Source organism: Perissodus microlepis, chromosome 23 (genome assembly GCF_051167445.1).
Source record: "Perissodus microlepis isolate ML-2025 ecotype Zambia chromosome 23, ASM5116744v1, whole genome shotgun sequence".
In the NCBI taxonomy this organism is placed as follows: Eukaryota; Metazoa; Chordata; class Actinopteri; order Cichliformes; family Cichlidae; genus Perissodus; species Perissodus microlepis.
Window position 1 is genome coordinate 13,738,826 of NC_140482.1, and position 26,832 is coordinate 13,765,657.

Sequence of the window (26,832 nt, forward strand, 5' to 3'; positions counted from 1 at the left end):
GGCCCCTGTAGCTGGTGCAGCCGTAGATAGCGTAGGCCCCGCTAGCTGTTCCCCGGCAGACCCCAAGCAGCTGGGGAAAGAGGGCGGCTGGGTCACGGTGAGGAGGAAGCATAGTCCTAAACAGAAGCCCCAGGTACACCACCAACCCGTTCATGTGTCTAACCGTTTTTCCCCACTCGGTGACACACCCGCCGGGGGTCAAACTCTGGTAATTGGTGATTCTGTTCTCAGACATGTGAAGCTAGAGACACCGGCAACCATAGTCAATTGTCTTCCAGGGGCCAGAGCAGGCGACATTGAAGGAAATTTAAAACTGCTGGCTAAGGGTAAACGTAAATTCAGTAAAATCATAATTCACGTCGGCAGTAATGACACCCGGTTACGCCAATCGGAGGTCACTAAAATCAATATTGAATCGATGTGCAACTTTGCTAAAACAATGTCGGACTCTGTAGTTTTCTCTGGTCCCCTCCCCAATCAGACCAGGAGTGACATGTTTAGCCGCATGTTCTCCTTAAATTGCTGGCTGTCTGAGTGGTGTCCCAGAAACGATGTGGGCTTGATAGATAATTGGCAAACCTTCTGGAGGAAACCTGGTCTTGTTAGGAGAGACGGCATCCATCCCACTTTGGATGGAGCAGCTCTCATTTCTAGAAATATGGACAAATTTATTAAACCCCCCAAAATATGACTATCCAGAGTTGGGACCAGGAAGCAGAGTTGCAGTCTTACACGCCTCTCTGCAGCTTCTCTCCTCCTGCTACCCCCCCAAAAACCCATTTCCATAGAGACTGTGTCAGCTTCCAAAAAGACAAAAACAAACTAAAAACCAGCAACAAACAACTTAAACATAAACAATCAAAAAGAAAGAACAGTACAGTATCCACATCTGAACCAAAGAGTAAAACAGTGAAATGTGGATTATTAAATATTAGGTCTCTCTCCTCCAAGTCTCTGTTAGTACATGACTTAATAATTGATCAACAAATTGATTTACTCTGCCTTACAGAAACCTGGTTGCAGCAGGATGATTATGTTAGTTTAAATGAATCAACACCCCCGAGTCATTCTAACTACCAGAAACCTCGAAGCACAGGCCGAGGGGGCGGTGTGGCAGCAATTTTTCACACCAGCCTATTAATTAATGAAAGACCAAGACAGACTTTTAATTCATTTGAAAGCCTGATGCTTAACATTGTCCACCCCAGCTGTGAAACTCAGAAACCAGTCTTACTTGTTATCATCTATCGTCCACCTGGGCCTTACACAGAGTTTCTGTCTGATTTCTCAGACTTTATATCTAATTTAGTTCTGAGCTCAAATAAAATAATTATTGTGGGTGATTTTAACATCCATGTAGATGCTAAAAATGACAGCCTCAACATGGCATTTAGTCTGTTATTAGACTCAATTGGCTTCTCTCAAAATGTAAAAGAACCCACCCACCACTTTAATCACACTCTAGATCTTGTTTTAACATATGGCATAGAAACTGAACATTTAACAGTGTTTCCTGAAAACCCTCTCCTGTCTGATCATTTCCTGATAACATTTACATTTACAATAATTGATTACACAGCGGTGGAGAGTAGATTTTATCAAAGTAGATGTCTTTCTGAAAGCGCTGTAACTAAGTTTAAGAATATAATCCACCCACTGTTATCATCTTCAATGCTCTGTACCAACACAGAGCAGAGCAGCTATCTGAACGCTACCCCAACAGAGGTCGATTATCTTGTTAATAATTTCACCTCCTCACTACGTACGACTCTGGATACTGTAGCTCCAGTGAAAACTAAGGTCTCTAATCAGAAGTACCTGACTCCGTGGTATAATTCTCAAACACGTACCCTAAAGCAGATGACTCGTAATCTGGAGAGGAAATGGCGTGTCACAAATTTAGAGGATCATCATTTAGCCTGGAGAAATAGTTTGCTGCTTTATAAGAAAGCCCTCCGCAAAGCCAGAACATCTTACTATTCATCACTGATTGAAGAAAATAAGAACAACCCCAGGTTTCTCTTCAGCACTGTAGCCAGGCTGACAAAGAGTCAGAGCTCTGTTGAGCCAACCATCCCTTTAACGTTAACTAGTAATGACTTCATGAACTTCTTCACAAATAAAATTTTTATCATTAGAGAAAAAATTACCAGTAATCATCCCACAGATGTAATATTATCTACAGCTACTCTTAGTACCATTGATGTTAAGTTAGACTCTTTTTCTCCAATTGATCTTTCTGAGTTAACTTCAATAATTACTTCCTCCAAACCATCAACGTGTCTTTTAGACCCCATTCCTACAAAACTGCTCAAAGAAGTCCTGCCATTAATTAATGCTTCGATCTTAAATCTGATCAACCTATCTCTAATAATCGGTTATGTACCACAGGCCTTCAAGCTGGCTGTGGTTAAACCTTTACTCAAAAAGCCATCTCTAGACCCAGCAGTCTTAGCTAATTATAGGCCAATCTCCAACCTTCCTTTCATATCAAAAATCCTTGAAAGAGTAGTTGTCAAACAGCTAACAGATCATCTGCAGAGGAATGGTTTATTTGAAGAGTTTCAGTCAGGTTTCAGAGCTCATCACAGCACAGAAACAGCTTTAGTGAAGGTTACAAATGATCTTCTTATGGCCTCTGACAGTGGACTCATCTCTGTGCTTGTCCTGCTAGACCTCAGTGCAGCGTTCGATACTGTTGACCATAATATCCTATTAGAGCGATTAGAACATGCTGTAGGTATTACAGGTACTGCACTGCAGTGGTTTGTATCATATCTATCTAATAGACTCCAATTTGTGCATGTAAATGGAGAGTCCTCTTCACACACTGAGGTTAATTATGGAGTTCCACAGGGTTCAGTGCTAGGACCAATTCTGTTTACATTATACATGCTTCCCTTAGGCAGCATCATTAGAAGACATAGCATACATTTTCACTGCTATGCAGATGACACCCAGCTCTATCTGTCCATGAAGCCAGATAACACACACCAATTAGTTAAACTGCAGGAATGTCTTAAAGACATAAAGACCTGGATGGCCGCTAACTTTCTGCTTCTTAATTCAGATAAAACTGAGGTTATTGTACTCGGCCCTGAAAATCTTAGAAATATGGTATCTAACCAGATTCATACTCTGGATGGCATTACCTTGGCCTCCAGTAACGCTGTGAGGAACCTTGGAGTCATTTTTGACCAGGACATGTCCTTCAACGCACATATTAAACAAATATGTAAAACTGCTTTCTTCCATTTGCGCAACATCTCTAAAATTAGAAATATCCTGTCTCAGAGTGACGCTGAAAAACTAGTTCATGCATTTATTACTTCCAGGCTGGACTACTGTAATTCATTATTATTAGGATGTCCAAAAAACTCACTGAAAAGCCTTCAGCTAATCCAAAATGCTGCAGCAAGAGTACTGACAGGGACTAGAAGGAGAGAGCATATTTCTCCTGTTTTGGCTTCCCTTCATTGGCTTCCTGTTAAATCCAGAATTGAATTCAAAATCCTGCTCCTCACATACAAGGTCTTAAATAATCAGGCCCCATCTTATCTTAATGACCTTGTAGTACCATATCACCCTATTAGAGCACTTCGCTCTCGCTCTGCAGGCCTACTTGTTGTTCCTAGAGTATTTAAAAGTAGAATGGGAGGCAGAGCCTTCAGTTTTCAGGCCCCTCTTCTGTGGAACCAGCTTCCAGTTTGGATTCGGGAGACAGAAACTATCTCTACTTTTAAGATTAGGCTTAAAACTTTCCTTTTTGCTAAAGCATATAGTTAGGGCTGGACCAGGTGACCCTGAATCCTCCCTTAGTTATGCTGCAATAGACGTAGGCTGCCGGGGGATTCCCAAGATGCATTGAGTTTTTCCTTTCCAGTCACCTTTCTCACTCACTATGTATTAATAGACCTCTCTGCATTGAATCATATCTGTTATTAACCTCTGTCTCTCTTCCACAGCATGTCTTTTATCCTGTCTTCCTTCTCTCACCCCAACCGGTCGCAGCAGATGGCCGCCCCTCCCTGAGCCTGGTTCTGCCGGAGGTTTCTTCCTGTTAAAAGGGAGTTTTTCCTTCCCACTGTCGCCAAAGTGCTTGCTCATAGGGGGTCATATGATTGTTGGGTTTTTCTCTGTATCTATGAAGCGCCTTGAGGCGACTTTTGTTGTGATTTGGCGCTATATAAATAAAATTGAATTGAATTGAATTGAATTGAATGTCCTTGAAGAAGCCTGGAGAACTATTCTTGAAGACTGTTTAAGGAAAGCTTGCATACAAGTTCAGGCTGTGTTTAGGAATAAAGGTGGTCATACCAAATAATGACTTTCAAGCTTGTATGTTTTTGCCGTATAATTTGTATTTCCATGTATGTTTGCACGTTTCAATAAAACACTACCTATTTCCCATTTTCTGAGCAAAATGTAAATAAATAAAGGGTGGCTCAAAACCTTTGCACAGTACTGTATTTAGAAAGTAGATGTTAGATAAAGTATAAAATCTGTTCTCCTTTTAGTGGCTTGGGAAATTCTCTTAGCAAAGAGAACGAGAACAAATCTTTGTGTGCAGCAGTGCATTCTAAAGTTTAATAAAATCTACACCCTGTGTTGGACCAATTTGGCAAACATCATCCAAAGTTATTGACCTTTCTGTCCATTTTTCTTGTTTCCCTAGGGAGACGCAATGTAGACACTGTAAGACAGGCAAGATCTTTCTTTAATTCTTTTGGTCATTTTATGATTTTTATTACAGAATTTGGAAAAAGGCCGAGGATGGCATGCATGGAAGGTCCTGAGCTGGATTTAACCCTGCTATTCATTAGAAAATCACCGGTGAGCCAAAAAAATTCAAACAACTGCTGCCTAATATTTCTTTGGTACTTTATGTGTTGCTGAAAAGGACCAATGCCTGAGTTCTACAAAACCTCTGAAGAAGCTCTTTTCTTTCTGGCACTAAGATAGAAGCAGTGGATTCTTTGGCTTGTAAACTGGAATGGCCACAAGCATTTTCACTCACATTCTTTTGTTAATTCATAGTTATTTGTTCAAAGGTTTGAAAAGTTGAGAAGAAAAGTAAGTTAAAGGTAAAGATTTGTGTATGAGCTGTAGGGATATGTTCTTAGCATAACTGAAATGTTTTCTATTGTAGGGTCTTTACCTTACAATTTAAACTGCATTGAGGCAACTGTTCCTGTGATTTGACACTACACTGTAAAATGTAATATTGTGTTTAATTAAAAATATTAAATAGGCTGAACTCAATTTTTAACAATTTGTTATTAGAACTCGATTTAAATAAGTTACCAGTACTTTTTATGCAAAAATGCTGATAAACTCAATTTATTTGAGTTGTCTTAACTTAGTAAAACTAAGTAAGCTGGAAGTTTTGCTTCTCAGGGCGGAAGGATGAAAGATGTGTTTTGAAAATGCCACGTGACTACCGTCCTCCTCCCTCTCGGATCAGTCCGCATGTTCATGGTGCCAGCATTTGTTATGGAATATGTTGAGCAAACCTGGAGAAGCGTCAGCTCAAGAGATTATTGTCATTGCAGTGGATCTTTACCTGACACACTGACTTGGTGAGTAAATGTTTACTCTTATTCAAACTGATTTTGTGGCTTCTCTTAGTTTAGCACCAGGTTTATAATCTTGCTAGCTAGTTAGTGTTAGCCTAGCGTTGCTGCTGCCGCTGGGCTCATGTTACTTAAAAATTAACACCACTGCCTTAAAAACCTTACATAAAACTATGTGTGTGAAATTTTCTGTTGATTGTTTGAAATAAAAAAGTGAGATAAGAGCCCAGACAAAATTCTTCGGGAGGTATAGCTGTTAGGGGTAGGGTGGGGTGTGGGGGGTATTTTCAATCCATAGCCATAACTAACTAACTATATATATATCATGTTTAACCTGAGTAGCAAAAGAGTGCAGGGGGGGTTGAAAACAATAAGCCAGGAGTTAGCTGTGCTCCTGGAGTCTATCGAGCCTTGACCTCCCGGTCAGCTATCACGCTGGTGGATAACAGAGCTCTCCGAAAACGTGGAAGCACTTTTGCAAATATGTGATATTTTGATAAATTAAGTAGATATTTGAGCATTACACAGCTACATTCTCGGCTGGAAATATCTTAAAAGGTTATTTTGTGACCCAGAAAGGGTAGTCTGGGGAAAAGGAGGATTGCATTTGTTGCCGGTTGTCGGAACCTGTGCGTACTTGTAAGCGCTGCAATGGCGGAAGAGCGTGGCTAAAAAACTTATTACTTTTTCTGGGTCACAAAATAAACTTTTAAGATATTTTCAGGCGAGAATGTAGCTGTGTAAAGTTCAAATATCTGATCGATTTATCAAGACATCACATATTTGCAAAAATGCTCCGACGTTTTTGGAGACGTCCATTTTTTTTTCATGCTTTGTGGCAGCTTTTGAACATCTGTGGCATCTATTAATGTAAAATCTAGCCTTTATTTAAAAACATAAGCAATCTCTATGTTACAATAATTGCACAGCCATTAAGGATAAAATCACTTTCTGAAAAATGCTGAAAAATGTTGAAAAATGCTGTTTTTTCTCCCTCTGCTTGCTTCTTACTGTCTTTGAGGCTCGGGACCAGCACTCCTGTTGTTGGACAGAAAGACATCAACTCAGTGGTAAGTATTTTGGTTTTCCAATATATTAGCAACTGTTAGTGACATTTATATTAATCAGGCTGAACTTTAATCATACTTTAGATCAGCCTGTTTTACTTATTGTTTTATTTGTGCTTTGGTTTGGGGAAGTTGTTTCTTTACTGATCTTTTCCTGTCTTCTGTTATTAGACTTGAGATATGACTGCACTATGCTGTTGCTGGTGACTCCAGTTAATTCTACAAGACATGCTGTGTAAGTAAACAAACAACAACAGTTTGGTCTGCATTTCTTGAAAGATCACATCCCCCAAACTTAGTCTACATTGTATATAGTGAAGTCTGCAAGTTTTCTAACAGCAAAATTTGTTTTGTTCCCAAATCATTTTGCACATCATTAGAATGAAAGTTATTGGCCATGTTTGCATAGCCCTTTTTAAAATGATGCTTTCATGACATTATTGTGTGTTGGGTGGTGGTTACGGCTATCCAGACTGACAATTGGGACATTGAATGTCACCTCTCCGGTGGGGAGGGAGCCTGAGATTGTGTAAATTGGAGTCTGTTTTATACCAAATGCAGAAAAAAATGTTTTAAGAAAGCAATTAAGTTCATGTTCCAAAAAATATGATTGTTTGCTTGCAGGACAACAGGAGAGATGAGTCCTCCGTCACAGATGGTGTGGTCAGTGAAGATGGTCGCCTGCAGGTTCAAGCTCATTGCATCTCCAACCCACATCCACTGCCACTGTACTTAAGGGAAGTTAAAGACTTTCTTCTGCACCTACATTTGGATCACCTTGATCCATGATAGTCATTCAGGCAGTAATGCCTGGACTGGAAACAAGCCATCCTTAAAACATTACAACATTCCAGCTCCTGTGTTGGAATGAAAAACAAATGTGTTGTTTAAATCAGAGACTGCACTTGTGACAGAACAATAAATATTTTATTTTGATTATATAAGTAATGCAAGTACAAAACAAACTTGTGGTAGGCGTAAACTTATTTTCAGAATAATTACATCTGAGACTTTGTTTCATTGTAAGATAATAACAGTGATGGCAATATAATCGTTTGTTGTTCAGCAGAACAGTGTCCAGTATGTTGGCTGTTATACTTTGTTGTGTTTGAAAATAAAAGTTGGGCTGATTTTAACATCATTACAAAAAGTGTTGTTAATTATTTTTAATCATATTCAGGTTACCACAAATAGTTTTTTCATTTAGTTGAACTTGAAATGTTTGTCAGTAGGTAAACAATTAAAATTGTACAGTCAGAAATATCAAGTTATTCTTAATACTGCAGACTTGCAATGTGTAAGTTGTCCTAACAGTCATCTTAAGTAAGCTTTACTTAGTTTTTTTGAGGCAACGAATTTCCTCAATTTTTTTGAGTTCTGGGAACTAACAAGGCTGTACAGTGTACTCAAAATGAGTAAGTTGCCCTAACTTGGTCATCTTACGTAAACTTGATCCAATTTTCTTGAGTTCTGGGAACAAATGAGCTTGTACAGAGTACTCAAAATAAATAAGTTGTCCTAATTTAGTCATTTTTAGCTAAGCTTTACTCAATTTTTTTGAGGCAACGAGTTTCCTCAATTTTTTTGAGTTCTGGGAACTAATTAGATTTTACAGTGTATATAAATAAAGTTGGATTTACGTTTTAAAGGTCTATTGCCCCAATTAAAAACGTAAGAATAAAGAAGCTATGGCTTAAAGCACACATCAAATGTAAACAGTATATCGCCTAAAAGTTATTATATTTTAAAATTAATATTGAAATACGGCCCCATTTTATTTATTTATTTTTGGGCTTCAGACTTCTTCAAACAAACACATTTGAATACACAATTCCAGAAAACTCAGATTTTGCCCTCCATCCTTTACCTGATTTTTTAATGAAGCTCAATAAGGAAGACCTGTAGTCACACATTTGTCTGCTTCCCACATGTTTGGTCACTAATCTAAGCTTTACATTGCTTCCACTTTCCCACGCTATCAAGCTCATTGTAACATAATTAGTCTAGTCCAATAGTCTTTCTGCTGGCCTTCTTTAGGCCAATCAGCCTGCACTCTGCATACTTTAAATCTCACTGCTCATCTGTCATTCACCCTTTCAAACGCCTTTGTGCAACCCACCTCTGCCCCCATCTCCCTTGTTCCTCAGGCTCCATTCAAACCTCCGTCTTCATCTCCACCACCAGTATCTGCACTCCAGCAGGTTCTGTCCTAATCCCCATCACCGCTGGGATTCCATTCTGCAGTAATGGGCCATCAGAGTCTAACTGCCAGATACCTTAATTGAATTCTATATATCAATATATCATCTTCAGTTTCTTCTAATTATCTCTCCATATTGAATTGATTTCATCAGTAAAAAATGCACCGGATGTTTAAGTGTAGTATGTTATAAATACTGTAAAATTTCAAGAACAATTGCACAGTATTTTATTGGCTGGTCAGTCTTTTTCACTTGGTTTGTTTTCTATTGTTTTTTTGTTTCCCATTTGGTTTCTTAGCTTTGTGTACATGTTTGCTTGAGTAGACCTGAAAAAGAAAATTCAGGGAATTTTCATGAATTTCCAGATCTCTGAACTTGGTCCCGCTGCAGGCTTCTTCCTATTAAAAGGGAGTTTTTCCACTGTTGCCAAGTGCTTTTTCAGAAGGGGTTGTTGATGATTATTATTACGAGTTTTCTCTCTGTTATTGTAGGGTCTTAAAAAAATCAATTTGAGGCAACTGTTGTTGTGATTTGGTGCTATATAAATAAAATATGTTTGAAGTGCCAAAAGTCTTTGTTCTAAAACTTTTGATTTAGTCCTGATTCTGAGTGTTTAGAGGTGAGCGCCACTTATACTGGATACTGGAATTTTCATGAACAACATACAATTAGCAGTTCCACATTCCGGTTCACATAGTAGAACACTCTGTAATAATGCACCTCTCCTCTAAATAAATCGTGAGGACCACCTGAATGTTAATCCTCAGAACCCTTTGTGCGCTCCAGCGATTTCTATCAGAAGAGTTATCCCTTAAATCAAAACCATATTAATTGTCCTTCAGCCTACTGTTGAATTGCCTTGCTGGTTAGTAGTTACTCTTTAGAGCACTTATATAAATCTATGTTCTTGATGCAAGGCATCAAGTCAACAAGAAGTAGTTTTTATTCCAGCAGTGTGACGTTCATCAGCAAGTTATGGCATGAATTGGAAAAAGCAGTTAATATTTACGTTGTTTGTTTTCATGAATGGTTAGTGTTCTTTATGTTTCTCACCAAACTGTGGCACAGCATTTCCCTCACAGTCTAATAGCAGCATTTGAACTGTCTGATTCAGCCATAATTGTGTATGTTTAGCACTTACTAACATGTATTTGTTGCAATAATCAACATCACAGACATGAGTAGTAGAGGCTGTTGTTAAGCTGGGGAGGGCAAATTATTATAAATTATTATCACACAAAATTTAAAATTGATATCTTGAAAACTGTAGATGCCAGCCTGCTAACTAACAAACAGACAGACAAACAAACAGAACTGATTACATACTCCTTCCATTCAGGGGCAAGAATAACACTAAGATGGAGAAAAAAGAGAAAACAACTCGATCAGATAACACCTGAATTCGAGTGACCTGGATGAAAGTCAACATACTCATGTCACTACAAACAGTCAAGCTCCCTTGTTCAGGCTTTTAATGCACTTCTGCATCTTTTCACTAATCTATCCAATAAATGAGTGGATAAAGACATACTGAGACTACTTGTTGAGAGAAGATGCCACCTATGGGAAACATCTAAGATAAGAGCCCTTTGTTTACACTGTTCCAAAAAATAGTAATGTCAAAGTATCTTACTGTATATTTTACAGTTTTGTACTGTCTTCCTAGAATATCATTAAATTTACATAAGTAGACTGTGATTTTACATGTCAAAGGTAAAATAACATAACAGCACTGTAAATATAGTAAAACACAATTTACTTGTTTTTTAAATATATTTTTTTGTACATATGCATATTTAGATTGTAAAAATACATTCAGAAATGTATCATAATTTCATATGTGTCTGTTATGTGAGAGAATGATCTGTTAAATTCAAATGTAATACTATGGAAAAATATATAAAATGATTGAAAATTAATGAGAATAATCAACAATTAAAGGAATATTTGAATTATAATTTTGCTGAAAATTTCATGTCATCTAGGTCTGATTCAATAATTCAGAGGTAACAAGTGAAAATATAATTAATAGGAATAAAAACTAAAAAAAACATAAATCATTGCACAGCCACGCTGTGCTAATTATATATTTTAAAAAATAAATGTAGAGGTAGGAATTGCAATTAATATAAATCTCAAAGTATTCACAACATTCCTGAACAGAAATAGGCCTCTGGGGTGAGGGTGTGGCCATAAAAACAATGTGACATGCCATTGGATGTTGGGACACATAATAACATGACGCTAAGCATCGGCCAATGAATGTGAACTAACAACCACAAGGTCGCGGGTATGGCAGCACTGTAGGAAAAAATCCTAATATAAAAGTGTTTTACTGTGCATTTTACAGTTTTGTTCTGTTCTTCTAGAATATCATTAAAGTTACATAAATAGACTGTGATTTCACATTTCAAATGTAAATGAAAGATCTTGTTTTTCTTAATATTCTTTGCTATTAAGTGTCATGTAGAGTAGTTGTTCTGGCTCCTCTGAGTCCATCCTGAGTGGAGTTTCTCCATTGAAGAAGCTCTCCGTACACCTGTCTAGTAATCAAATATGGAGTATACACGGCCGGAGTTTGCAAGATTTCTCTGACAGATCATGGTCGTCATTATTAATTCCATAATTAACCAAACTTGGATATCCACCAGCTGCCCACAAACAATCTCTAAGTTTCCATTCACTCTTAACTATACTAATAACTAATAAAACTAATGACTATCGCAGGTGGACCATATTCTCCTCTTCGACTCCTGGTAATTCTTTATCTCTTCTTTGACAGGGCTCCCATATGCAAACCTGTAGTGCTGCTAAATCTCCCTGCCAACTGCTCTCTATCAGTAAACCATTCACTTCTTAACTATGACTACTTTAAACTTGCCAAGTGTTGCCTGGGTTTGCTCTTTGGATCCACCTTTTGGCAAAGCATGACACCAGAACTGTTACAAACATTCAGATCTTCACTGCAGCTTCTAACAAGAAAGAAAAGGACAGGAATTATATCAGTTTATTAGTGTTTCTGTACTTTTTCGCTCCTTGACATATACACACTTTGTCTTGAGTGACTCATATGTGTGACTGTAGATTGAGGTGCAGTACATGGAGTCTGTAGAGGGTTGATTCTGGGATGCATAGGCATAAATAGTGACAAAATGGAGACACTGAGGAAATGCCAGATTATCATTTACCATCTGCCACACTGTAAAAAAAATTGTACTATAGAAGTATGTTACTGTGTATTTTACAGTTTTGTACTGTTCTTCTAGAATATCATTAAATTCACATAAATAGACTGTGATTTAACATTTCAAATGTAAATCAACGTAAAATCACTGTAAATGTAATAAAACATAATTTTCATGATTATTAAATGTATCTGTCTGTACATATGCATATTTAGATTGTTAAAATACATTCACAAATGTATCATGATTTCACAAATATCTGTCCATTATTTGAAAGATTGAACTGTTGAATTCAAATGTAATGCTATGGAAAAGTATATAACATGGTTCCTATAAGCTTGTGTTACATCACATAAGTATTATTATCATTGCTATTTAGGGCGATCGTGGCTCAAGAGTTGGCAGTTCGCCTTGTGATCAGAAGGTTGCCGGTTCGAGCCCCAGCTCGGATACTCATCGCCTACTGGTGATGGCCAGAGGGGCCGATGGTGCGATATGGCAGCCTCGCCTCTGTCAGTCTGTCCCAGGGCATGCAAGCCATTATTATTTAAACCAACTGTTAACTGTATATTTCGGTACATTTACGTATTATGATTCATATTGCCACATTCATTGACCTTGTTTATAGGTAATTTCATTGTTTGATCACGTTAAAATGTTCCTAATTTAATGTCTAAAAGCACTTGGAAAAGGCAGAATCCCATGTAAAATTAGCGCAACAAACTCTATTTTCATTACTGAAAATAACCGTATTTTTATGGGACAGTTATTTTCTGTCATTTTACGGTCGTATTTTGGCGCCCCAGCTGCCGGAATATTACCGTTTTTTTAAGATGTTTTTTTTTTCCTATTTATAGATGATTTCATTGTTTAATCACATTAACATGTTCCTAATTTAATGTTTAGCGGCACTTGAAAAAGGCGAGATCCAATGTCAAATTAGCACAACTAATTGTATTTTCATTACTGGAAATAACCGTATTTTTATGCGGGAGTTATTTTCTGTTTTTTTACGGTCGTATTTTGGCGCCCCAGCTGCCGGAATATTACCGTTCTTTTAAGATGTTTTTTTTTTAACAGTGTAGTTGATAATGTGCAAAACAAGAGTCCCAGTTAGTTTTTATTGATACCAATAGCCTGTATTACATACTTTTTCCCCATATGATGTAAGTATATGAATGATATTAATGAGAACAATGATTGTTTATGGTAATGATAACTTAAAGGAAGCTCTTGGCCATCTTTCATGACAGATTTATGCGGTACATTACCTTTTCTTGAGACCTTTTTAATCAGTTAATATATAAAAATTTGAGAATCATCCAGTTCAACCCAGCTTCACTTACTTATTGCAGACTAAGTCACTGTTGTAACTAAATAAGCTGAATCAGGAATTGGTCCTGTTGCTTCAGAATAATTTAGTTTACCTTCCATGAACTTGCTAATGGACCAATAGAAGACAACTGCATTTATGGTATTAAGCTAAGATCAGAGTACCAAGAGTTCAGAATACCCTTATAGATAAATGTGTTTTAATTGCAAAATTGAATACCATTTGGGTTTTTTATTGGTATTATTACTACCTTCTGCCCACAAATCCCATCTGTAAAAATGGCATTCTTGTTGGATTGTCCATTAAAACATTACTTGGAAAAAATATACCCCAATTAAAAAGATGCCAAACAGCCTTTCAGGAAAGGATGCTGAATTATTAAAGCAACAACAATACTTCCTCAACTTAAAGGATCTGTCAGCATAATGTAATGGGACCTGCACAAAATTTGTGAAGCCATCACTTTTTTCTAAAGTCCTGTAGTGTTTTTTTGTTTTTTTTGCTGCTGTAATTAACACTGCAGTATATATTCGCTCGCCAGCTAATTACCTCACATGTTCAAACTGTAACTGAGGAGATGACAAAAGCCACGTAATGGAAAAATCTGTAACTCGTACAGCAGGTCTGCTCAATCAGTGAAAATCAATACGCCTTTTACCAAGGAAATTTCAGCAGGTGAGGCGCACTGACCACCCAGACAAGGATTTGGATATGGTTCACTACTGCTTCTGCTTGTCTCTGCAATAAGTCATTACAGGAGTCACATACTGTTAAGTTTATGAAGCTTTATTTCAAACAGAAGACAAAATAGAAATGAAAAAAAAAAAACCCTCCTTATACTGATTTAAAGAAAATCAACTGCTTGTAATTACCTAATATACTGCAAAGTTTGAAAATATAGCTTTATTTAGATCAGTCAGCAAATATATAGATCCAACGTAACATAAACAGAGAACAGATATCCATTCCTCTGCACACCGGGTGCATTCAGTCTCCATCAAACAAGACTAGATTCAAAAAACTCAGTACAAAAACGCTAAATTCAATCAGAGCTGTTCATCTCTCCATGGACAGGTGAAAATACATGTTGTCATTATTAGCTGAATGGGCCCAAAATTTAAGCATTGTCACTCTCCTCACTATCGTAGTATCTGTTCCTCTTGATCTGCTCCTCCACTGTCAGGTCTTCGTCGTCTTCCTCTGCCCACAGAGAAATACCGTCCCTTACTGCACTGTAGTCTGTGGCAAAGCTGTCGCTCTTCTCATCTTTTCCCCTCACATCTCTCGGGTCCATCCCAAAATCCAAAAGGTCATCCAGCACTGAGGCCGGAGGCCTCTCCCCGGCAGATTGACTGAAGATGTCAGATTTGAAATCAGATAGCAGGCTGGAGCTGCTGGTACTCAAGCCGGCGAAAATGTCCTCCAGGAAGCTTGATGTGCTAATCTTTGGCTCGGTGGCCTCGTGTTTGACAGCCAGCATTCCCTCGCCTGTTTCTGTGAAGAAATTTGTATCTGAAAAGCAATCTGTGGCTTCAGGACATTTGGCACCCTCTGGCACAAAAGCATCATCTGTCTGTGCCAACTGCAACACTTCACTTGGCATCCATTTTGATTCTTTAAAGGGATCGGCCTGAGATGAATCTGTTGCTCTAGCTGTATCTGTCAAAACCTGCAGATGATTTTTATTTCCCTCAGCCTTGTTAAGCCCTTCGAGCAGGGTTTCATGGTCAAACAATGTCTGGTCATTATTATTATTACTATTATTATTATTGGAGTTAGCATTCAGTGCCTGTCCTGCTGTTGTCTGCTCATCTATTAATGTGACCTTTACTGCATCCCCATTGTTCATGCTTTCATTATTTACCTTATCTATCTCCTCCTGGCCTTCACTCTCAAATGCTGCACTTTCTACCTGCCTGTCATGTCCATTTACTTTCACATTCTCCCTTCTTCCTGCACTTTTCTCTTCATTCTTTTCTGGCACTTTAACGCTTTCTCCATCTCCACCATCATTCCCTTCACTTTGTTCTTTGTCCTCCACTCCTGGGTGCACTTCAGAGTACATTTCAGAATCCCTTTGTGCCGCAGCCTCCGAGCCGCTGTTTGACTCTTTACTTTCTCGAGTGTGACTGACACCCGCTGGCTCCTCAGCGGCTGCTACAGAGGAGGTCAGAAACTCGGACTGTGCTGGAGTCTCTTCGGGCTTTTTTACACTCTCTGTTAAACAGGCACTCTCACGCACCTTGTTATTTTCCTGGAGTCCATTTTGTACTTCAGCTGAAGGAGCAACGGTGTCTTTTAATGAGGACTTCACAGGCTGATTTAGGTGCTCGTTTTCCTGAGCTGAGCCCTCCTTAGGGGGCCATGATGGCTTAACCAACTTCAACTCCTCCTCGATTGCAAAGGATTTTTTAGGGGAATCTGGCTGGGGAGGCCACACTACGGAAATCTTATTTGTGGGCTTTTTGCTCTCATCAGCTGATTTGCTTCCATCATAATCCTGGGTGGCTAAGGTACTGTGAGCAGTGGAATATTTGGAATCCATGACTTTCTTTTCAGGTGACGGTGATTTCATGACAGAGTTCTGCGTGTTCTTATTATTCCAAAGTTCTTTGTGTGGTTTTTGTCCAAATCCTTCGTCATAATTTCCTTTGGACTTGAACAGTTGCTTGTAGTGTGGCTTGCAGTACATGCGTCCATGGAGAGAGGCGTAGTTGCCAAGGCTGTTTTTTTTAAAGAAAGTAGACTAGTTAAAACAGAGGAAAATAAAAAGACAAAGAATGCGTTTGCTGTGTGAAGTAGCGCCACCTTAGTTTGCCTTTGCAGTGCTCACAGCGAAAGCAGCTTTTATGGAAGTTTTGTTTGTCCGCAATCAGAGATTCCATGGGGTACACTCTCTTCCGACATGCCCTGCACAGTTCGGACTCTGGAATTCGAATTTTCTGCAAAAGAGAAGGAAACATTTTAATTTGTAATCTGTAACTAATAATAGAGAAATGATTTCTAGTAGTCTCAACAAAACAAATGATAATAAAATAAAGGATTGGAAAAGCTGCAGAAAGCAAAACTTTTAGCAAAGTTCGTAAAGTTAATAAGTAGATGTTTTTTTATCAATTATAATTATTTTAGTCATCCTTCAGATTTATCTCGGACCCGACTGTGTTTACTTGAACGCAGTCCAAATCCTTTTGTTTGTTTCTGCTTGATTGTTTTGAGTTTGGTAACTATAAACTGAACAGTTAATAAAACTTAATAAAACTCTTCCGATCTTCTTAATCATAGAATATTAATAGAGTTCTCAAAATGGGAGAGAAATTTTATATTTGTGTTAGATGTCATGATTACAATAAATATATCACAATATGAATAATAATAATAATTATTATTATTATTGATTATTTGGGAATCTTATGCTGTGAAATGAAAAAATGTTGATTCAAAAAACGATGTTGGAAAAAGAAAACACTGACATGTGGTGAATCCATTTCAGAAAAGAAAAGAATTCACATTAAAGCTGTTGTTTGTTTTTTCCTTGATGAGTTTTCAGGCGGTTCTTTGTTCTTTGTTCTTTCACAGACAAAAACAGCATCTCACACCCAGGCAGGAGATATATTAGCTCAATATATTAGCATCATTGCCAGTTTCACACAGCAGACATGTGGATAAACAGGAACAAAATGTAACCTGTGAATATTAAAAAGCATAAAACTGCCAGGATACAAACAGTGAGTTTTAACCTTTCTGACAAATGAAAACACATGAAAGAAAATCAAGTGTTAGAAAAACACATTCTGAAAGTTAATGCTTTTTATCTTTCCACACAGTGCAGCTGATTCCTTAAAAATTCCCCACACAAAGCATGTTCACCACCCCATCATGCCTCATGCCACAGCTCAGTTTACCCGTCACGACACTCTGCTGCTGGTGCGTTATAATCTGCGAAGTCCTCTGCTCCGTGACACTGAAGCCCAGGTTCTGGAAAACTCCTTGGCTTTCAGCCCATGATTGCTGGAAGTTTCTCAGCAGTTCTTCGGAGGAGGCCTCAGGGGGCACAGCAACAGTAGGAACTCTTCCCCTCACAACGTCTGCGTAGGACGGAGGGTTACCACGGGTCAGGGAACTCCCAGAATGCACCTCGCTCCTCATCTGTCTTGTCATATTTCCAAAGTTATCAATGGTGCAGAATTGCTCAGTGACTGATGTCGCTTCAGAGTGACCCGCCTGCCCGGAGCAGGCTGCTTCAGGTTCTCTTCTTTCTATTTGTTCTCTAAGCTCTCTGGCTGCTTGAGAACTATGCTCTCCCGTCTCGAACACATCCTTGATTGCTTTGACATTGAGTGTGGGGATGTCTTCGGTTCTTGGCGCATGTGGTTCAGTCTCTGTTTCCTCTGTGTCACTCCCCAGCCTCTCTGCTATTACAATAGGATCTTTTCTGGTGTAAACTTTTGGTTTCGGAGATTCAAATCTGTTTACGAGCTTTGACAAGTCAACTCTAGGGAGATCCTCTTTAAGAATATCTATGGCAACGGTTTCAGTGACTTCCTCACTATCAGGTCCCAACCGCTCAGGGATATCTATTGGATCCTTCCGGATGTACATCTTGTTAACCTCTGCCCTCTGGGCCTCCTCAAAGAAAGACTTTTTATCCTTCACTGTCATCATGGAATCCACCATTTCTGCGACATCCGTCAAGCCTTGCTCGTTTCTCTCAATGAGGGTCTCCCTGTCGCTAAACGGGGATGTCTGCTCTTTTTCAGCAGCAAAACATTCGGGAACTGGCACGAGAGGAGGAAGGGTGATAATGTGAGAAAGCTTTGATGTGGCATCCCCCAGTTTCACCAGCTTCTCTGAGTGACTTAGTGTGGGAGAAGGTGTGGCCCTGCTAAAGGTAGATGTAGGCGTATGTGACTTGCCATGATGTGGCGGAGGGGTTCCAATTGATTTGTAGGGTGGAGGAGAAGGTGTCACTCTGAGTGGCGAGTCAACTCTCCTGGACTCAATACTAATAAAAGTAGGCGATGGAGTGCGGATGCTTGCTAATGGAGAGGACACCCTGTGATCGGCTCCTTCACTCAGCTCCTTATGCACTCTGTTCTCCTGAGGGGACTTTTTCTCTTCCACTACTTTCTTTTCAGCACTGGATGAGCCAGTGCTTATCTTTGATATCTTTGCAGTCGCCCCACCGAAAACTTTCTTCTCTGGTCTTGGAGGCACTGGTGGTGGCACGGGCTGTTTGTCTTTGTCTTTTCTTAACTCCTTTTCCACTGTTGTCAGGTTTTTCTCAAAAAGTGTGAGCTTTGCTTCAATTATATTTTTGACATAAACCATCATCTCTTTCAACTTTTTCTTGCTTTGCTGCTTAGCAATTTCACTTAAATTCTTCTTCTCATCTGAGCCCATTATCCAGTCAGGGACTTCACTTAAAATCGTCCTGACAGTGCTGGAGTCTATTTTGCTTGGCGCGCCCTCCAGCTCTTTCGTTTGAGTGAGCAGCTTATGAGTTACAGTGCATTTCTCTAAATCGGTGATATCTTCATGGTAAGCCTCGCCTTTGTGGGAAATTTTGCCTGCCCCTTTCACAGACACATCCTTAGGCTCACCTTTTGACTTTCCTGCTTTGATCTGAGTTTTATTTATCTCCACCGCTTGCAGCTTCATTTGCTGTTTTTGCATCTGAACAGCCTCTTGCCTCTGAAGCCTTTGCTGTACCACACTCTCAGTCACAACCACCTCCTCGTGTCTTTGAATTTCCTCTGTCTTCACGCTCTGCTGACTGTGGGAGACAGCTACATGGCCTTGTCCCCGTTGGGTTGCTTCACATGTTATCTTAGCCACCTTGGGTGTTAACACAGTAACTGATGGCGACAGTTTTACTTCTGTCTCATGTTTTTGCACCTGCTTTCCCTTTCTTGTGTGAACGTCTACTTCAACTTCCTTCACAGGTTGGGTCACCTGGCTTTTTTTCTCTTTTCCTTTCACTTCTGTTTTCACCTCAGTTCTCGTGGAAATTAGCTGGTTGCCTTCCAGACTCACTTTGGTTTCACTTTTCTGTGACACATTACTTTTCTCTTGCTGTAAATTCATTTCACTTTTCTTTTGTCCCAACCTGTCACTTTTCTCTTCTTTCTTCTCCACCGGCATCTTAAAGGTTTTTACCTTGAAACTTGGAGTCACCTTTGGAATTTTAGTGGGTTGAGGGGGACTAATTTTCTCCACCTGAGTCAAAGGCACATTAATATTCCTTACATCTTCGGCTTTCAATGTGACCTGGCCTTGAAGATCTACATTTTCATGGGCCGCTCCCTGTGTGGCAGTAACAGACCTGGTGCTAGATTTCTTAATAATCTGCTGCTGCTCTTGGACTGAAAAAGTGGCCAAGTTCGAGCACAACTGGACTTCATTTTGTAAAACCTCATGGTGAGCATGAGAAACAGAAGCAGTCTGATTGGCGGATGCAGTTTGTCCCTTTTTATTAACTTCGGCAAAGGCTAGATTTTTTTCCGAGGATTGCTGGCTGGAAACATTTGAAGATCCAGCAGCTGCTTTCTTATTTAGCACTGAAATCAAAGGTTTGCTCAAAGGGATCTGGGAAGTGGCTTTCTTAGAAGGCATGTCCTGGACCGCTATTGCTTCTTTGGAAACAGTTTTAGCTTTTTCGGCCTTTTCTATTGTCGCTATATCTACTTTTTTCTCAGTGTTTTCTGCTGCAGGATGCTGAGCATTAGCATCAAATGACTGAATATTACTTGGGGGAGAAGTGGGGGTATTCACTTTACTCCTCTCCATTTCATCCTTCTCCAGCCTTTCTTGGCGGTACCTTTCCTCTGCAAACATGAGTGGGGTTTTAAATTTGCGAGCATAAGGTCTAGCTTTGGACGCTGAATCAGGGTCTGGAGTTGGAGGCAGTTTAACAGGAGGAACAAATACTTTTTTAGGTGGCTGTGGGCTTTGCTTTTGGACTGATTTTGCAACTGGAATGCTTGATACTTTTGTCTGGGACATTGCTGTTGACTCAGTCTGATTGCTGATTTCAACCTGTTGGGTTATTTCCTGTTTCACCTCCTTAACTTTAGCTTCTACTTTCTTGACTGTTGACACAGCTTTTTCTTGCTCAGGAGGGAGCTGAGGTGGAGGCGGCGGAGGAGTGGGTTGTTTTTTCTGCCATTTGGGCTTAACTTGTATGGGTTGCTGTGGTTCTAGTTGCCTGGGCACTTTGAATAAAGGTCTGCTAATGGGTTTCCCTGGCCTTGCAGGGGAAGGCTGCGGCATTGCATTAAGCTCCTGCTGTGAGGGAGGTGGAGGGAGAAAATCTTGTGTGCTCGCAGAGGGTGGTGGTGGAGGAGGTGGAGGAAGAGGGAAAAATTCAGGCTCAGACTTTATGCATTCCATAGGAGGTGGAGGCGGTGGAGGTGGGGGAGGGAGGTCGCTGTCTTGCCTCATCATCGAAGGCCGGTACATGGGGGGTGTTGGGCTCTCAGTCACCGGTGAAGGCGGTGGAGGGAGGGAGAGCTCAGACTCTGATGGGGGAGGCGGCGAGGACGGAGGAGGGGGAAAGTGAATCTCTGGCTTCACTGGCTTTTTATTCACACCTTTCCCTCTCATGTCAAGGCTATGGTTATCCACCTTCATATTCTTTATGTTCTGTTTTTGTACGAGAGCCTTATTTTCTGTTTGCTTTTGACACATTGACACCTGCTCCATTACATTTTGCTTGTGCACAACAGTTTTCTCCGTCACCGTAGTGTGCACCTGTTTGATCGTCTTTGTCTCACACATTTGCCTGTTTGAAATATTCGCCTGTGATGTGCTTTGCTCCTCTTTCACCACCGACACATCAGCAGCCCTCACATCTGTTTGATCTTTATTAATCATTTGTTTATTCTTTATCATAACAGGCTTGGGTGCCTGTATTTTCTGTTTCTGTTCTTTCGTGCTCTTCAGTTGAGAGGCCCCTGCAGGATTGTCTGTTTTGGCTACAGTAACAGAGCGGTCCTCTTGGGTTATTACCTGTGTTTTCAACGATTTGTTTTCATGCTGCTTCTGTGTGTGCTTCTGTGACTCACCACTCAGAGAGAGGTTTTTCACAGCGGGGGCTGGACTGACTGCAACACCCTCGCTCTTAACTTCATGTGCGCATTCATGCTTCTCTTGTTTTACAGTTAATGTGTTTTGCATGGGCGCTTTTGCCTTCTTGGCAGGATACATGCGTTTGGGTTTTGAATACTGCTTTTTTTGCATTAGGCACTTTATTGTCCCTTGAACGTCACCTTTCACAACATCTTCTTTTTCCACCTGTGTCATCTCCTGTCCTTCATAAAGCGATTTAATGGATGTTTTCACATCCCCTTCATGGCTCCCTCTGTGTTGCATTCTTGGGGACGTTGTTGGCTGCAGCAAGAGCTGGATGGTGGCTTTAACATCACCTTGCTCGCTCACTTGGTGCTGATAAACCTTTTTCTCGTTTGATGCCTCATGTAAACTTTGCATGGCTGTGTGGATATTTCCTTTAACAATCTCCTGTTTTTCCACCTCTTTCACAGCTTGCTTTGCCTCCTCGAGGGACTTCAAGGTGCCCTTAATATCACCTGGCACTAAATCTTCAACAGCTGCGTCGGTTTTGCTGGACGCAGATTTCTCCAGTGACTCGAGAGCACCCCTGATGTCTCCCTTGATGATTTCAGGCTTTTCCATTTCTTTGGCTTGATTCTGGGCCTCCTCCAGAGACTTCAAAGTAGTGGGTATGTCTCCTTTTACCACCTCCTCTTTCTCTATTACCACTTTCTGATTGATGGCTTGGGTCAGTGAATCCAAAGCTGCACTGAGGTTGCCTTTAACAATGTCCTTTTTCTCTAGATTTCTGAATGTGACAGTAGGCTCTGTCATAAAAACCTTAACAATGCTGTGCACATCACCAGGAACTATATCATCCTCTGTTACTGTGCGACCGATCTCTTGCTGATTCTTCCGCAGCAATATTTTGGTCTCCTCAATGTCGCCGCCTATGATGCGCTCTTTTTGGACTTTTTCTTGGAGTTCATCCGATTCATACTGGAGCTGCCTCAGGTAATCCAAAGCTCCGGACTCAATGCATGTGGAGTAAAAGCTGACATTACCCCGCTCCGTGTCTAAAACCTTTATCTTTTTAGAGTCTTCTCCATCTGAGTTGGAGAGAAGGCGATAAAGAGTTTTGCTGACATTTCCTTGAATGATATCCTCTTTTTCCATGCCAGCCCTCTCCTCCTTATTTAAAAGAGAGTAGATAGTCATCCTAACGTCTCCTTTCTCATCCTCTTGAATCAGAATGCCACGCTTGGAGGAGCCTTCCCTCTTGAGGAGATTGCTCATGGCCTCTTGAATGTCACCACGGATAATTTCCTTTTTCTCAACATTGATTCCCCTTTCCTGGTTGAATAGCTGCATCACAGTGGTGCTGATGTCCCCACGCTCCTCCTCGTCGATAGTTATGACCCTTTCAGTGGTCTCCCTGCGGTTCAGGAGGTTCATCATTATGTTGCTCAGATCCCCTCTAATAATCTCTTCTTTTTGGATTTGAGGAGTCTCCTGGTTCATGAGTTTATACTTTGCCATGCGGACATCCCCAATCTCATCCGCTTCAATAAGAATACCCTGTGAGTCCACCATTTTCTGGGAATAAAGTTCCTCAAGTGTTTCTTTGACACTTTTACCAATTATCTCTGTCTTTTCCACATTGCTCTCATTGAATTCATGAAATGGAGTGCTTTCAAACAGCCATGTTGTCGTCTTCACATCAGCCTGTGGGATTTCCTCCTTTATCACAACAAGATCTGTGCCATCACTCTCTTTGATTCTATCAAGCGGCTGCTTCTCAAAGAGCCACACAGACTGCTTGACATCCCCTTTCATTACTTCCTCTTTTGTCACTCTTTCCATGCCATCATACTCTGCGCCATCGCCGCGTATCTCATCAATCGTGCGGGTTTCAAACATCCATGTGGCAGCTCTAACGTCGCCTTTTTGGATTTCACTCATGCTAACAGTTCTGATGTACTTTTGAGACATCTCATCAGTCTCAAAACGCTGCTTATTTTTCTTCACATCGCCGCCTTGGATATCTTCAACTGTCTTTGACCTCATTTTTATCTCCTCTGTAATTTCGTCCAGAGGTTGCGTTTCAAACCTCCACCTGGCAGAGCTAACATCCTTTTTGCTGATACCTTCCTCAGTCACAGCTTTAATAACATACACCTCCTCAGAATCTCTAATTGAATCCAAAGGCTTTGTCTCAAACAGCCATCGGGCCCCCACCACATCTCCTCTCATGATTTCTTCTTTAGTAACTGTAGTTACTTCATGATAGTGGCCTTCTTTGTCACAGATGGCATAGAGAGGCTGGGTTTCAAACATCATGGTGTAATTTTTCACATCCCCTTTCTCTATTTCATCTCTAAAGATACTGGAGAGTTTTGAAATATCAGTCTCGGTGGACTCCTCTTTAATTTGATCCAGAGAGAATGTCTCAAAAATAAAGCGGCCTTTATCAACATCACCTCCCTGAACATCAGTTACCGTGCGAATTTCCCTTGCCTCAGTGCCGTCATCACGGATCGCATCAATCGGCTGGTTCTCGAACTTCCAAGTGCAGTTGACCACATTTCCCCTCTGGAGGTCCTGAGCTTGTTGCGCCTTCAGCTTCTGCATTGTCTCCTCAGAGGTGGAGCTCATAATGTCAGAGGAGCGATTCTCAAAAATGTACTTCATCCTGGAAACATCACCGGACTGGATGTCGATTTCTGTGACTCTCCTGAAAGAGCTGCTCTCCTCCCCAGTGATGTTTTCCAGATTCTCTGTTTCAAAGAGGAAGCGAGCCAGCCGCACGTCTTTTCCCTGAACGTCCTCCTGCTTTACAGTGCAGGTCTTCAGGATGGTCTCTGACTCTGAATGATCTCGTATGTTGTCTAGTGTCTGTGTCTCAAAGAGCCAAGTACATGTTTTCACATCACCTTTTTGCACTTCTTCAACATCGGACTCACTCTTATCCACTTTTTCATACAAAACATCCATTGGCTGAGTTTCAAATAGCCACCTACAAGTCTTTACATCTCCTTTCTCAATCTGAATACTTTTGTTAGTTTTATTATCTTCATTCTCAAAATTACCGAAAAATTGAAAGGTGTCAAGTGGTTGGGTTTCAAACAGCCACTTGGCTGTTTTGACATCCCCTGACTCAATTTCCTGTTTAGATATGCCCTTTATGATCTGAAACTTACTAATGCTTTCATCAAATTCATCAATAGGACGCGTCTCGAACATCCATCTGCAACTGCGAACGTCTCCTTTCACAATCTCCTCACGCCTCACAGTCCTTACCTCATGGTAATGGCCAGAGCTGTCTTGCATAGCATACAATGGGGTTGATTCAAAGAGAACTCTGTTGGACTTGACATAGCCACTCGTGACACCTTCGACCTGAATTTTCTGCATTCCCTCACATTTACTTAAATCCATGCTTTCAAACCTTTCTTTGTAGTTTGTCACATCCCCTTTGTCAAGCGCTTCAATATTCACAGTTCTTGTAATCTCCTTTTTCTCCTCCCTTATATTCTCCAAGGGCTGACTTTCAAACACCCACCTTTGATGCCTCACGTCACCCTTTTCTTCTTCTGTTGCCATTGTTTTCTTAAGTTTTCCTACTTCAACCAGCTCTTTCAGATTTTCCATTGGTACTGTTTCAAACAGATGTTTGGCTGATTGAACATCACCCCCTACAATCTCCTCAGAGGGTAAAGGTCGAGCATTGGCATTATCTTTCAGAGTATCCATAGGCTGAGTCTCGAAAACAAGACAGTGGTTCCTTACATCAGCTCCAATTATTTCATCTTTTTCCTTCTTTGAGCTCTCCCATTCTTCATCCTTGATCGTGTCGAGTGTCTTTGTCTCGAAAAGCCATCTACCTTTGTTCACACCACCTTGAATGTTATCCTCCATGGAAATCCCACATATCAGCTTTACTTTGGCAGGGTCTCTGTTGATCATATCCAGAGGCTGGGTTTCAAACATCCAACGTGATGTCTTCACATCTCCTTTTTCTGTCTCTTCTCTGCGAATGGTAGTGATTTCCAGCATCTCTCCTGAATCACCTCTGATGACACACATGGGCAGTGTGTCAAACATGCGGGACGTTGTCTTCACATTGCCCTTAATTTCTTCCAGCTCAGACTTCAGGTTGAGGAAGTGACTCTCCTCGATTGTTTCTGTTTTACCCAACCAATCTAGATGCTGGGTCTCAAACAGATACCTGGCGGTTTTCACATCTCCACCAGTAATGTCTTTAGTCACACAAGCATCTGTCTCCTGTTCATCTTCTTGGTAGATCTTATTCAGATAATCAAGCGGCTGCGTTTCAAAGAGCCACGTCGCAGTACGGACATCTCCTCTTGCTAGATCGATCTGTTTTTGCGATTGCTCAGTTGTATCGGATGTTTCTGCGCCCAGAGTGTCTATAGGCTGCGTCTCGAACATCCAAGCTGTGTATCTGACATCTTTGCCAGCAATGATTTCCTGCTGGGCAATAGTCTTCTCATCATTCTCATCAGGGGTATCGTCTTTAATCGTATCTAAGGGCTTGTTTTCAAACATCCAGCGCATGGACTGCACTTCACCTTTAAGGATCTCATCCCACTCCAGGTATTCTCTGTCAGGGCTCGAACACTTACTGGAGCTGTTGCCATCATTTTCAAACATATAGCACACCTGCTGGACGTCACCCACCCCTTCCTTGCTCTCCAACTCTGTCATTTCTGCTTCACTGAGCTGACTTAAAATGTCAACTTCAAGGTTTTTGCGCACTTCTGGGTGTATGTGTTTGTAGAGGCGCTTTATTTCAGCCATGCTCTTGTGTTTTAAGTACTGTTCCCTGTTAATAGTATACTTATGTTGAGATGTCGACTCCTGAGGCTGAGGAGAGACAATGTGGTCTGGGACTTTTTGTGACACCTGCAGCAGGTTTGCGGGTGGAGGAGGGAAATGGTCTGTCACCTCAGAAGCCACTGATGAAGCAGAAGCTGTCTTTACAGTGGAAGAAGCTTCATATCTTGTCATAGCAGATTTTTTAGAGGACTGGTTCACTGGTGCCCACTGAAACTTGTCAAAATCCACATCAACCTATGATTCACAAGATGTTTTCATCACAAAGAGAGGAACAGTGAGGTTAGAATCGTATTTGGAAAAAATATGTTGATTTTGTGGCATGAAAAGTAGTGGAGAGGAAAGCTTTGAAGCTGAGCAGGAATTAAGAAGTTGTACATTTTACACCTCAAATGAAAATGATTGGAAAAGTTAAAGCTAGACACAAATAATTCTAATTTGGATGTAAATGCACAAAAGCTGACACATCTTGATTGAAATACTCATTGAACTGCAGACAGTAATGCGACTGTTCTTTTTTGTGTGTGTTTTTCTGGGGTTTCTCTTTAACGGTGAGAGAAACTGTCA

At 40.5% G+C, this 26,832-nt stretch overlaps 1 protein-coding gene across 3 annotated transcripts in view; it reads right to left on the reverse strand.

The window, feature by feature from the left end:
* Positions 1 to 13,022: 13,022 nt before the first annotated feature.
* Positions 13,023 to 26,832, reverse strand: part of xirp2a (xin actin binding repeat containing 2a) — a 67,531-nt gene continuing 53,721 nt past the window's right edge. For 2 of the 3 annotated variants that reach the window (XM_084921394.1, XM_084921395.1), the window contains 3 exons: positions 17,262 to 26,502; positions 16,168 to 16,301; positions 15,970 to 16,082 (listed from right to left, as the gene is read on the reverse strand). In XM_084921394.1, the coding sequence (XP_084777520.1) occupies positions 16,207 to 16,301; positions 17,262 to 26,502 (9,336 nt within the window). In that variant the 3' untranslated portion in view covers positions 15,970 to 16,082; positions 16,168 to 16,206. Of the gene's footprint in view, positions 15,944 to 15,969; positions 16,083 to 16,167; positions 16,302 to 17,261; positions 26,503 to 26,832 lie in introns of those variants that run through there. The other variant, XM_084921396.1, reaches the window with a different exon arrangement.